The sequence below is a fragment of the Tachypleus tridentatus genome, chromosome 4 (genome assembly GCF_004210375.1).
Source record: "Tachypleus tridentatus isolate NWPU-2018 chromosome 4, ASM421037v1, whole genome shotgun sequence".
Taxonomy (NCBI): Eukaryota; Metazoa; Arthropoda; class Merostomata; order Xiphosura; family Limulidae; genus Tachypleus; species Tachypleus tridentatus.
In genome coordinates, this window is record NC_134828.1 from 56,613,924 (window position 1) to 56,628,894 (window position 14,971).

The 14,971-nt window shown below is 31.2% G+C and overlaps 1 protein-coding gene across 1 annotated transcript in view; it reads right to left on the reverse strand.

Moving 5' to 3' along the window:
* Window positions 1–575: 575 nt before the first annotated feature.
* Window positions 576–14,971, reverse strand: part of LOC143249183 (zwei Ig domain protein zig-8-like) — a 106,993-nt gene continuing 92,597 nt past the window's right edge. Inside the window, exons 4-5 of the mRNA XM_076498642.1 lie at window positions 3,468–3,764; window positions 576–1,955 (exon numbers count right to left, since the gene is read on the reverse strand). Coding sequence (XP_076354757.1) covers window positions 1,831–1,955; window positions 3,468–3,764 — 422 coding nt within the window. The 3' untranslated portion in view covers window positions 576–1,830. The remainder of the gene's footprint in view (window positions 1,956–3,467; window positions 3,765–14,971) is intronic.

Here is a 14,971-nt window from a genome sequence, read left to right on the forward strand (position 1 = left end):
TAATAAGATGTATATATTTAAACAACATTCAATATTAGTTGAGAGATAAACGGTTTGAGATTAATGTTCTAAATGATATCTTGTTAATTTCTTCAACTCATGCTCTCTGCCTTTACAATTACAACAATGAATTATAATGAGTATTTGAAATCTCTCAAGTGTTTTACATTGATTCACAATATTATTTTTATAAATTTAAATTGACTAAGATACGTTATAAATAGCTGTTTCTTTTTTATAGAAAAGCTTCTCTTTGGATGTAATAATTTTAAACCAGCAGAAGTAAACCAGAGTAAAATCATAGAATGTTCTTGAATGTTTGTGAAAGAGCTATCTTCTGGTAATTCACAATTTGGGAGATATTTTCTTGTTCGAAAAGCCCTAATTTTATATCTTTACTTCGAAACGTTTGAAAATTTCCGTCTTCTATTTAATAGTTCTAAAAAAATTAAAACTTTATAAAATTTCATAACCATTTTTCTAAAGCCTTCAAAACTTAATAAAATTGGGTTATTTGTATGTTTTCTGAAAAGGTATTTATTAATTAAAATCGATTTTTTTTCATATGTGGAACAGACAAATATAAATAGATGTTAGAAGAAACAGTTTTACATGTTAGTAAAACGTTAGAAGAGGAATGTATGTTAATTAATTTCCATTCAAATCAAAAAGGTTGTTTATTGAATAGAGTTTGAAATTCTCTAGGATCCTAACTTTTATATCTTTTTAGTATATACTACTCGGTTACACATATTCTCTTCATTTTTGCCTTAGTTCTGTACGTATTGTATTCACTTCGAATTTATATTAAAATATCTTTTCATCAATTGTTTTCCCTAAATTGTTTGACTGAGAAGAAAATTTAAATATGATGCCCAAATATATTTCTGGAACAGACACAACACCAAAATTGGATTTCAGTGAGGTAAAGATTGGATTAATATACATATACTTTATAAAATATCTAAACCAGTAATTTTCGACGAATTTTTTTAAGCAACACTTAGGATAACACAAAAAGTAGGAGTTCTACAGTAAAACGTATGTCTATTTCATACTATTTTACCGGGTTCAAATACCATATTTTATGTGTAGTATTTTATATAATGCCATCGTTTTCTTTCAGTGAGTCTGTTTATTATATAGAAATGTATATAGATTTATGAATACACTTTTTTATAATTTAATGTAATGTAATGCAACTACAGAAGAAACAACTGAAATTTCAAAACCAGCCAGGTATTTGATATAATTTTGGATAGTTTGTAGCTGTTTGCGGATACATCTTAAACACTTAAGAAAGCGATAATATAATATTTAATTACATTTCCTAAGTGAATTTAAAAAAAAAAAACATATTTTTCGAATAACCCACCAACATGTCAATATATGATACTTAAACATGTTATATGCAAGCACAAATAACTATATAAGGAGTTATGTACGCAAATACAATTGTATATACAGTTGTTGCTGTTTTTTTACCAACAGGGTTCTGTGACAAAAAATCATATTTTGCAATCTTTAAAACTGTGAAAATGAATTGTTTTTAATTCTATAAAGTAAAAAAGAAAAAATTGTCTATTTGATTGAAGGCATGCTTGTGTTTTATTTATAATATAATTAGTGTAGACATTTTTTCGGATGAAGTATAAAAAGACAAAAGTGCTTGGCACATCTACGTTCTGATTAGAATGTCTCGAAAATTATAAATCTGCCAAACACACAAAGCAGTTGAATTTAGGTTGGTATGAAGTAAACACACATTTCAATGATCGGGCTGGTTGAGCAGCATATGATAACATTCAGAATTCTGAAGTTTCTCGTCGATCATCTGGTCACGTAGTTGATTAGTGAAAGATATAAAAGTAAATTCCACAACCAGGATGTTCTTGTCTGGACTCCATTTAACGGTGCACTATTCCCATCATGTTGCATTGCTGCTGGGTTTTCTCCTAAAAGTGAAACACAAGAAAAAATGTGAAAAATCAAGAAAAGAAAAACAAAGACATTTCAAAAACCGAAAACCAGTTTTTACCTTGTTTAAAGTTCCAAAACGTCTCAAGACAAGCACGTTATTTAGTGTTCCCGAACTAGAACTTGCTTTTTAGGGCCTTTAATAAATAGAAAAATAGAATATTGAAATGCTACATTGTTTTTCTTTGTAACTAATGAACTTTGCGCACACACTGGGTGTATTACCATTAACGTATTTTTTACAATGAAAAATGAAAAGTTGTAAATTGAAGGCGGTGTGAAATACCTAAACTATTGCAAGAGAACTTCTATGATTCACCTTACTAAGAGCGGTTGATAATAAATTAGTCGTTTCAGGATATTTGAATAGGTGTTTTACGTTACAAATTGTGATTGTTTCACCTCTTTTACGTGTATAGAACTTTGTTGTATATACATAGTTTTAAACAAATTCAGAGAAACAAACCTATATTTATTTATCTAGCCTCATCTTATTCAGAAAATTAAACGCATAGAAAAAGAGAAGAAAGTGCTTTATTTTATAACGTTTGATCAAGAAAGAGATTGAAATTATCGGAGCAGAACACACATAGGTGTTAAAGATCTGTAGTGATTATTGTTATATTGTTTATATTCGGAAGAAGCTTTGACGTTGCTACTAAACAACCTTTCTTTTAGTATATTACTATTTGCAACGTATTTGTGTAACATTCATTATATTTAAAGTAGACAAGAAAAATGGCATTACTTGTCGACAATATTTAGAAAAGCTCAACCTTTACTGGCAAAAACAGAGAGAAAATGTCATATTTATTGTTTTAGTATAAATAGTATGACTTTGTGGACAAATCTGTTGCTTATAAAAATATTTCAATAGTCATTTTACGAGTCTATTTTGGATTTCTTTAGCATACCCTTGTGAAATTACAACTAATGAATATGTAAAGCAGATCTGGAGAACACGGTAAATAATGACTAAAATACTTGTTTTGGAAAATTTAATGGAATACGTTTTTCTTTGATAGATTCTTCAGGTAGAGTATTCATGGTGAGCAAACTGGAATGGGTTGCAACAGCCTATTGTAAAATGATTTGTTGACAAAAGACGTATTTTACGTTTATAGGCATGCAACTATGAAAGTTCCATTGGTATTATCGAAACGCCAAAATATAGCGGTTATTATATCTGTATTTTAAGACTTATAATATAATCAAATATGTTAGCATGTTCAGTTCACTTTCTGCTTATATACATCAGAGTATCGTACATGTTTAACTTAAATATAGTTCTAACGAGGTCAAGAAAATCAACTGCTTAAATTTTTCTCGTCTATCTGTATATAAATGTAGTCTTGCCATAACAAGCACGATTACTATAACTAGGCAAGTATCTACAAAAAACATGATACACTTTTGAGCGACCTAATATATGTTTATTAGTATTTGTAGTTGAAATCTAAATGGGTTGTTTTAATAGACATTACACTCACCATTTGATATGACAACGGAGACACTTGTGGGTCCAGCATTTGAGGGACCACAAGTATAATTTCCGCTTTCCTCTTCTCCAATATCTTTGATATACAGCTTACTAATGACTGTCTTAGATGCTGCCTTTTCAACAGAAATATCTCCTCTTGTAGAGTCGTAATTGATCATCCGATTATTGTGGTACCAGAAGACGAATATTGGGGGTGCTGAGCTATTGCTGATTACACAAGTTAGCTCGATTGAGCTGCCCTTTTCAACTATGATTTTCGGACCACCACTGATAGTAGCTTCTGCCACTGGAAATATAATTAATTAGTATATGTAACTGCATTAGAAAATCATACTTAAATGACATGATATTAAAGGTTATAAGCCTTAGGAATTTGTATAGAGCAAAAGTAATTTTATTTGTTTATTTTAGACAATATTTTGAGTATTTTAAAGTATTCATAAAGCACATAAATCATACTAACCTGAGATACATGTTTTTAGTGATGTTGCTTCTAATAAGATATAGAGCTGTGTGTTTGTGGTGGGGTATGCCATCTTTTGAAACTAGAATTTATCTGAAGAAGTAGCCGTTGTTTCAAAGAATGACAATACTATCAGGATAGATTCTATAATCAAGTAAGCTACTGATTTTTAAATATGTAAAGCCTCATTTTTACTTAATTAAATATTAACTAAAGTACTTGGCAGAACGTCTGGGCTGTTTGTAATGGCTTTGAAAGCTAAGAGTATCTTTTCTTTGTTTGGCATTAGAAATGTCATGTATTATATTAGTATGAAATAGAAATACAATTCTAAAAAAATATTGCCAGTTTAATTAAATAATTTATTTGTCTTAATAAGTGTTTTACTTCTTCATTTATTGCTTTTGTAAGTTATTTTTTCTAATTAGTGTGACCATCATAAATTGTTAAATTTTCATTCTGTTATTTTAACGCCTAATGAGCATACATGTGAAGGTTTTAATTAAAAACACCTAGTGTATCTACTTAAAAATATAATTTTAAGAATGACAGAGAAGAGAAAAGCTAGATGTAGTTTGTTATTTGTTGGTTTAATATTAGAGGCTTATTCTTCAGTCTTTTACTGAACGATTTCGTTTCTGTATAAAAGTATATTACAACTCTAAAACTGTCATCCATATAACTTATGCAATATGTAGGTTTAAATTCAATAGGACATGATTCTAGCCAATGGCTTTCATAAAATAAAACGTCAGTTAATATGAGAACTCAGTGGATCCCAAAGCTTTGCCATCAGTTTAATAATATAAGTTACGTTTAACACAAAATTAGATTATCCTGTACCCGTCCTTAATAGCTTATGAAAAATATGCTTTACATTTGGACCATTGTTAAAAATTAGGTATTCAAATTTGTAGCTATTCGTTCTCGTTATTCTCTGTATTCGTCAATGTTTTTTTGTGTGTTTTTTTTTCATTTAAACGCATTGACTAAAATTATTTCTTTGTTAAACTTAAACTTATATAGTACAGACGTTTTAGAGAGGACACTTTTTGTGGTAGTAAAACATGAAGATCACTTAGAGAAATATCATAACCGCTGTGTTAAATTGCCATTTATGGAACTGTCATCGAATTTTTCAATAGAAATATGAAATATTAGAAGTCATACTCCTGCCTATAACATTATTTTTCAACTGTTCTACGCATGTTACATCAGTTTTAATAGAAATTTTCCTCCTTTTGAGATAGTGTTAACATATACGAAATTCGTGACTTCTGACCTCTTTCATAACGTCTAACCAATTGCAGACTGAAGAAAATGAAGTACAGTACTCGTATATGGTCTGAAACGATACATGTACCTTCAGATGTCTTCTTAGTCAAAGTTAAACCCATGTTGAAATATAACAAAAAACTCTCCCACGACATTTCGGAAGGTAAGTGTGTAACATTCTACGTACCTTTTAAATAACATGTTAAGTATAGGGAAGCTAAATGAATGCATATCAGTATTAGAAGGAATGTGAAAGACTGTATTGGTGGGTTAGACAACAGTCACTGAAGGTTGGTTATATGAACTGGAATTATTAATGTTATTTTAAAAAGTATCATAGTGTGGAATCGTAGCTGGTTATGTAAAAAAGGAAAGTCAACTTTCGAAAAGGTCTGTAAGGCTAACTGGATCAACTAGAATATAGTCAAAGTATGTATACGAATAATTCATAAATACTACAAGTATGTATAAACGAGATGAAATATTCACTAGATTGAATTGGTAGAGGAAATAAAACCTTGTAAGTTTTTAAAGTAGAGAGTAAAATTGTGATGGCGTGAAAATATGTAGATGAAACTGAAAGATAGAAATGAGGATAAGGAATAATTTGTAAACTTAAAAACTGTACATCATTGAGAAATAGAAACAAATAATTTTTGAAATGAAGAAATACAAAAGCACAAAGTAGTTGAAAAGCAGATAATCATATGTGCTATTACTGGTCTATAAAGTGTTAGATCCTTTTTCTAAAGTTTGAAGAAGAAAAGACAGATTTATGACCAATCTAAAGCTGATTTTAGTGGTTTGACTCTCTTTTCATCATGAAGGGCATTGACAACATTTTATAATGTTACAATAAGATAAAATCTAGTATTTTGTATGTCTAAAATCTAAACATAAGATAATTAAAGTGTTAAGTTCAGAATCACGCAGAAAGGGCAAAGGAAGAAATATAAACAGCAAGTAATGTACCTCAGTTATGTTTATAAGAATTTTGAAAAGATCTAGAAAGCTGAATACTTCCGAAAGAATATTAGAAAGCTAATATATCTAAAATAACATTTATGTTTGGGGCCCGGCATGGCCAAGTGCGTAAGGTGTGCGACTCGTAATCTGAGGGTCGCGGGTTCGCGCCCGCGTCGTGCTAAACATGCTCGCCCTCCCAGCCGTGGGGGTGTATAATGTGACGGTCAATCCCACTATTCGTTGGTAAAAGAGCAGCCCAAGAGTTGGCGGTTGGTAGAGATGACTAGCTGCTTTTCCTCTAGTCTTACACTGCTAAATTAGGGACGGCTAGCATAGATAGCCCTCGAGTATCTTTGTGCGAAATTCCAAAACCAAACCATTTATGTTTGGTGTGTAATGAATTAAAAGCGTTGTTGAGTGTATTAAGAAAACTGCTAAATTAGGGACGGCTAGCACAGATAGCCCTCGAGTATCTTTGTGCGAAATTCCAAAACCAAACCATTTATGTTTGGTGTGTAATGAATTAAAAGCGTTGTTGAGTGTATTAAGAAAACTGCTAAATTAGGTACCTATTACTTAGTGGTGGGACATATGAAAACTTAAGTAAAAACAAGGAAAGAATAAACTTAAAAACAGAAAATCTAACGGTAACAGTTTTAATAGAAACTTATGACTTAAGTCTACTAGTGCAATAAAATATTTTATAGTCAGATCTTCTTTGTAATTAAATACAAAGCTACACAATAGGTTACCTGTGTTTTGCCTACTACGGGCAAAACCCGGCTTCTAGCGCTCTAAGTCGGCAGACATACCGCTGTACCACTGGCATATCGTTATGTCACTTCACAAAGTTTTATTATAAGAAGAAACGTTCCCCTCTGGTATTGCGTTACGTCTACGGAGTTACAACGTTAAAATCAGGGGTTCGATTCCCCTCGGTAAATTCAGCCCGATATGGCTTTACTATAAGAAAACCACATACACACACGTCAATAAGTAACAAAATTGAAATTTGCCAAAAAAGTCCTCCGTAACAGCAGTAATTCTACGGATTTACAAAGCTAAAATCAGGGGTTCGATTTCCTTCGATGGATCCAGGAGATAGCTCGATGTAGCCTTCCTGTAAGAAAACACACACACATAAGAAGAATCAGATTACTTTCAGTTAATGTTAGCTCCAAGAAGTAAAATCCGCTGCTGAGTCATCGATAAATTTACGGATTTGCAACGCTAAAATGAGATGTTCGTTCCCCTCGGTGGACATAACAAATAGCCTGATGTTGTTTTGCTATAAGAAAAATACATACACACATACGTGAAGTAAAATTATTAAATAACAATGGACGTGCAGTGACTTTAATTAGCCTACTCTTGTGCCATGTGATTCCTTGTTTAGAAAAGACGCGAGTACAGTGAAATTCCAAAATAAGAAATTATTTTGGAATTTCACTGTAGAAAACCTGAAATCCCCTATCACAGGCTTATCTTGAAACCAAATACTTTTAGATCACTGTTGTTGGTGAAATAAAGATAAAGTTCACATTATTTGTAAAGTCACAACCAGTCTTATGACTACACAAATTCCAAGAGTTCTTAAAGCGTGCAGTACGAAGTGACTAACCTGAGAAATGAGGTTGTTAATAATTAAATACGAATCATGAAAAAAAAGACTTTCACATCATAAGTTAGTTGTCTTGAGTTTCAGGAAAAATGAGAAACGCTACTTTTAAAGGTTATTCTTTAGCATGAATGAAGCCTAAGATAAATATTTTAATAAAAATGAATTAATCAAGTAGTTATTCCAGATGGGTGTTGAGAATCTTTATTCATTGAACACATAGGCAACTACTGTGATATAGTTTGGGAATATGAAAAACATAGAAAGTGTTACTAAAAATATTTTTTTGATAAAACTTCTTGACGGACGTTGCAAGATATGTCTTAGGTCACAATTAGCAGAAGAGAAAAAATATAGTGAGCGTTTCTCAACACCTAGTTGGTGAATCTTTAAAAATCAGTGGTTGTTGACCTTTTATACCACTTATATCTATCATAAAATGATAATAGGATATTTTAATCACATGTTACTAAACTTATGATATCTAGATATTATTTCTGACTCACGGCTGAATACATTACTGTAACAAATAATGTTATCGTTATGTTCATGCATATTAATTCTTTTTCAAATAAATTTGTTCAGATTTTTAATAGTCAATGTTTACTTTCCTTAATACTCGAATTATAGAAGCTTGCAGAAAGTAAGCACCTTAAAGGTTTTTTTGTGGCCGTAAGAAGTATTGACTACTCAGACGAGTGGAATAAACAATCAACATGTGTTTTATGTACATTTTAGGATATCATTTAATTTTCCCCGAGAGTCACTTTTTGAGTTGTTTTTCTTTGGAAAAAATGCAAAAGAACCAATTTACTTAGGCAAACTCAATTAGAAAATTCAAAATTGTTCAAATTATTGTTATAATTACTTGGACATAGCATAGATTATGAAGTATACTGATATTAATAAATGACAAATTGTCTCATTTTTTTATCAAAACAAAACAACATTACGTCATTAAGAAGGTACCTAATGAAAAAGTTTCAAGCTGTAGATAAAGTACTAATATTAGTGCCAACTAAAACAATAACATTAAAATTTTAAGGACAAATTCCAGTGGTAAAAAAAATAACAAAGAGTTCCAACTAGTAGGAGTAAGGAGTGATCAACAATGTAAAGAAAATGGTACAAACATTAAGCACATTATATTAAAATCAATGTGAGGCATAATCACGTGGTTAAAGCTCTTGTGTTTACGTTCAGTTATGGTGTCATATTCAAAGCACACCCTTCTTCCTCAAATCTTTCCGTAATGCATCTACTGTACGAGGACGAAAGTTTCACAGCACTCATTTCAACAGTCTCCTCGCGCATACATTATTACTTCTACATCCATTAACTTAACCTATGCATTTTACTATGAGATACAATGAACCATTTTCATTTTCAAGCTATTTAAGGTTTGTAACCGTTAAACTGACGTGTCGTGGAAGCAAGTTGTGTATAGGTCACTTGCAGTGCTTTTACAGAGAAAATTGTTGCTAATTTTATTTGTAGCGTTGCATGGATCACGGGGACTATTTTTACCACAGACCTTTATATTCATTAATTTTCATTGTATCACGCCGCATTTTACTTACAATTTTTGGGACATAACTTGCTATCTGTCTCTTTTCCGACTGTCCTGGTGTCCCAAAATGATCAATATTCCTTTTGTTTTCCAATACTATTATTTACGAGTAATATTACCATCTGGTAAATACTAACTCTCTGATCACAATATAACTTTATGATCTGAATATATGAATATCTTGTGTCAGAAAGCACTTTTTTTTTCAATTAAGCACAAAGATAAACAATGAGCTATATGAGTTCTACCTACCACGGGTATCGAAACCTTGTTTTTAGCAGACATACCGTTGTGTCACTGAGAGGTCAGAAAAGCTATTAGATTATATTTTGAATTGTAGACGATTTTCAGTGGCAACACTCTATCTGATAACGCCAAGCAATGTCAAAATGTAGTTCTTATAACGCCATTTCAGCACAAGTGTATATTGACTGTGTTTATCGTGACTTTTTTATTTTAAATTTCAAAAACGTTTCAGTGTAACGTACCCAACCATCCTTTTATTATTTGTATCAGTGTTGCTATTAGAGTATTGTAAAATAGTTACCCACATAACAATATCCTGCCTTACACATAATTACAGTTTTATAATTTAGCTATATATAAGACGACAGAAGAGTATCTCTGTCTACTTATGGTATAATGTGATAGCTACTTCTATAACAAAAACTTGTATACCCTCATTTCAATCTTATAAAATGGATTTCTATATTATTTATTTGTTTTAGAGCAAAGCCACATTGAGGTATCTACTATATTCATTGCATGGGATTGAACCCAGAAAGATGATACTATATTAAAGAAAAATAACTTAAAGTTACAAAATTTCTCATTAATATTGTTTACAGGTATGGATACATTTGTCTATAGTTGATTTGCATACAGTTGTATGAGAAGAATGATCCATCCAACAAACTTAGCATATGTGAATATTTAGAAAAATGTCAGAATAATCAATACTTTTGGATATCGCAATCTTCAATATTTAAACAACAAAAGCGTTCATGATTTTCAAAGCAACCCAGGATAAAATAATGTAATTTTCTGCATTCTAGGGTACAAAATTACTTCAAACAAGGTTTAAGCGGCCCTTCCAACGAATGTTACACTATTATTTGTAATACATAGATATGTACATAATCTTCAAATAATAGTTTACATAATGATCTGATTATCTTCTAAAATCGGTAGAAGATAGAAGTGTTAAAATTGGTAGGGTTGATAAGTGTTGTTTAAGGATTGTATTCACAGATAAAAATAAAGTTTCGCAAACTGTTATCAGTTAATTGAGTATCAAGCTCATTTTCAAACTTGATAATATTGCCAGTTGGGATTTGGGATTTTGTTAACTGTGTTTATTTGAAACAAACAATATAACTGTTGTCTGAACAAATGAAGTTTCTACGATCATACCTTGCAACAATAATATTGCAAGTTTCTTGTAACGTGGTTTAAAGGTAGGCCATTTACTTATGAGGAATACAATTTAAACAGATCTATCAATAGTGTTAGGGTCAACTTATATTAACGTCAACCTTAAAAACAATTTTTAATGGCCAAAACCATAATTTGAAATGGGTGTGTCGTGGGTAATTCAAGGATAACTTTATTAATAAACTCTGTTGCGCTGTTATAATTAAAAGTAACATTGAGAAAATATATAAGATAAGGTAAAGGACCTGATAAATAAACATTAAACGAATCATACACAAATCCAGCAGTACTTTATTGGTGCCTCACATCTTCTATTGCTAAAAAATGTGATTTGACTAAGTTTTGCATCAACTTTCTTTGGCTTTAGCACACTATAAGATCACGTACGCGTAGGTAAATGCTACTATTTTGTTGTTAGAAGTGGAAGAAATGCACCTAAGAAACTCCCTGGGATGAAATGTATTGATTTTAACCTAACGTACCATTATTCCTTCTTCTAGATGACAGTTGAAATGTATCAAACATATGAGGTACCCGAGTTAAGGTGTTTCACCCATTTGTGGTAAATGTTAGATACCAATTGAAATTTGATTCTTAGTATAGTCTTATGTTTATAATTGTTTAACTACCAGAGGGATTTCTTTAAATACATTAAGAGTGAGCAAAATGTTAGAATAGTGTAAGACCCTTAAGAGATAATAAATAAAGGCTTATATCTGATAGTTATGAGATGGCTGAGTCATTAACTTCTGTTTTTTCTTTAGTTTTTGTTAATGAAGATATAAGCAGTAGTCATTTTGAATAGTTTATGGATGTAAAGTGGTCGAACTGGATGTTTGTATTAATTTTGATACTGTTACAAACAATAGAGAGTTTAAAGAATGGTAAGACTCTTGGGTCAGATAATATTTTCCCAAGTGTTTTGACGAAGGTTAAGGAAGGGATATGTGAATCACTTGTTGCTATTTTTGTACGTCTTGTGTAGTAGACAATTAAAATACTGAAAATTATAAAGAATGTATTCTCAAGATCTGAAGATGATCTAAGATGGTCGAAACGTTATTCTGTACAGTATTTTAATTAAAGTTTTAATTCCCATACCACCCGTCTTGAGAATTCACTTTTATTTCATGTGAGATTGTGTTCATCACAAATATCGAAAATTAGTTAATGTCACTTCTGTTTTTAGGGGAATTAATAAAAGTTGTCTCAGTAATTATAGGCCTATTAGTCGTACATCAGTTGTGGTAAAAGTTTTGGAAAGTCTAATAAAAGATGCTTTCCAAAATCATTTTAAAAAGTTTATAATTTATTAGGATAATCAAAATGGTTTCAACAAGAGAAAATCTTACCTTACAAATATTTTTAACATTCTTTGTAAAGGTTAATGCTTATATAGAATATGGATATCTTGATTTTAAGGAAGCATTGGACAAGTTTGTTTGTTTGTTTGGAATTTCGCACAAATCTACTCGAGGGCTATCTGTGCTAGCCGTCCCTAATTTAGCAGTGTAAGACTAAAGGGAAGGCAGCTAGTCATCACCATCCACCGCCAACTCTTGGGCTACTCTTTTACCAACGAAAAGTGGGATTGACCGTCACATTATACGCCCCCACGGCTGGGAGGGCGAGCATGTTTAGCGCGACGCGGGCGCGAACTCGCGACCCTCGGATTACGAGTCGAACGCCTTATCCCACCTGGCCATGCCATTTTACATATTTACATATAAAGTAAGATACATTAACATTTGTACTCTACATATGATAAAATTTAATCACTGTTGTTCATTTGTCAAATATTATGTTATTATGTGTTATTTTCGTACTTACGTAATGCATTCGATCTTTTTTTAAACATGATTTTAAGTTGATCAATTTATCTCTATATATGTGTGAAAGGATAAGTAAGCTAATTGAATAGTAGAATGGCTGGATGGAAGAAAGCATAGAGCTACTATTAATGGAGTTTAGTCAAATCAGATTAATGTCAAACAGTTAGGAATTTTGTTCTTTTTCAGAGTATCAATGAAATAAATGAAGAACTTTTCATTAAGGTGCTTTAATTTGTTTATGATATTAAGATCTTGAATCAGTGATTCAAGTGAGAAAACTTACTTGTAGAGAAATATATATATGAAAATGGCTCGTTTGGGTTGAGAAAATATTTTACGTAGAGGAGCGAACAACGTTTCGACCTGACGACGACCGAAGAAGGTCGAAACGTTGTTCGCTCCTCTACGTAAAATATTTTCTCAACCCAAACGAACCGTTTTTACATATATAAGATCTTGAATGTTATTAACTATGGCTTTACAAAAGAAATTACATCATTTAATGAGTTGGATAAATAAATGGTAGATGAGTTTTAATCATAATAAATGCAAGATAATGTATGGGGTTTTCATAACACTTCCAAATAATGTTTATAATTCAGGGATCTTGGTATAATGATTAATCAATCTATTAATCCATCCAAGCAATGTGCTATTCCTAGCGTTAAGGCAAATAGGATTTTAAGTTGTATTTACAGAAATATTGAATACGAGTCTAAATAGATTACAATTTAATTTAGAAGTCACATTTGAAGTTTTATGGTCAGCGTTAGGCTCCTTACCTTAGGAAAGACATTTAGTTGTTGCAAATGGTTCAGAAGATTATTATATGAATGGTGCTTGGGATGGAGGTGTTGTCATATGATAAGAAAATAAAATTGTTTTCTCTTCAAAAAATAAGAATATGAGAAGCTCTGATTAAGACGTTTAAGATTATAAATAGAACTGACAGTGTTAAGACATATTTTTTTTCCATAATTAATGGCGAGAATAATTGGAATATAGTACACAAATATAAATTTTGGGAAGGTGGAAGTCATCTTTAGGTTTCCTAACGTGATAGTTGTCCTGTGGACTGTTGTTGTTGTTTTTAATTAAGCACAAAGCTACAAAATGGGCTATCTGAGCTCTGCCCACCATGAGTATTGAAACCCGGTTTTTAGCTTTGTAAGTCCGCAGTTATATCGCTGAGCCACTGGGGGGCTGTCCTGTGGAACATTTTCCCTTCGGATTTTGTAGAGACAGTAAATTTAAGTGAGTTAAAGAAAGAGCTCGATTAGTATATAAGTCATATGGGCTGGTTTTAAGATTTTTTTAAATGTGTTTATTTATTTCATAGTTTTAGTTTAGATTAGAAGATAAGACAGCCGATATGGACCAATAGGTCCGTTGTGTGTCTCATCATTTTATTTTATATATTATATTATGGAGCTATAAGATATTGATCTTAAGTGCTGTCCTTGGGAAAAAAGGAAAGTGAGTCAATGGGCACAATGGATGTAGCAACGTAACATACTGCTATGCTAGATTCTTTTTTGCCCAGGTATTTATTTTAGATCCTTAATTTATATCAAAATCACAAACATTTCTGCGCAAGTCTTTGCTCTTTTCTAGATGCAATTAATGTTGGCTATTCGCTACCATTTCTCATCGTTTACCAACACGTTTTATACCTTCCAATTTTCGAGATACTAAGTATGCCGTGTAGTAATAATTACAGTTTATTACAAACTAATATCACCATATACATAACACTTTCCGCAAATGTCAATTTCGTATTTCACAAGGGAAGGGAAAGTTCCAATTATATAGTGTTCATTTGTTTTAATGACAAAGTACAAATTTGTAATATATTATCATCAGTTAGGCGTACACAAAATGACATTTCTTTACTGTTTCTGTTAGGTAACATGAAGATTACTCACGATCGTGGGAAATAAAATTTCACCGAATTTTTGTTTCTTCTTTGAAATTATGGACCGCTCTATGCTCTTAATGACAGTCATTCTTTTCCTTCGTCGAAGTTAAAGTAACTGTCATTTTAATGCTACCATTTTTCTAATATAAATTGTAACTACATAATGAATGATACGATACATACGATTAGAATAAAGAAGACAACATTTTGAGTTAGTTACGACAACTTTTAAATTAGAAAACCAAGAAATTCTTGACCTTAGATTTTCCAGATTTTGTTATGTAATACTTCTCTATAATTTTATTCTTAGGTAAAACTCTTTCATTATATAATCTTCCATAAATATAGTTTAACAAATAAATTGGGTTTAATTATTACAAATGGGTAACAATAATTTATATTCATATCCAATAAAAG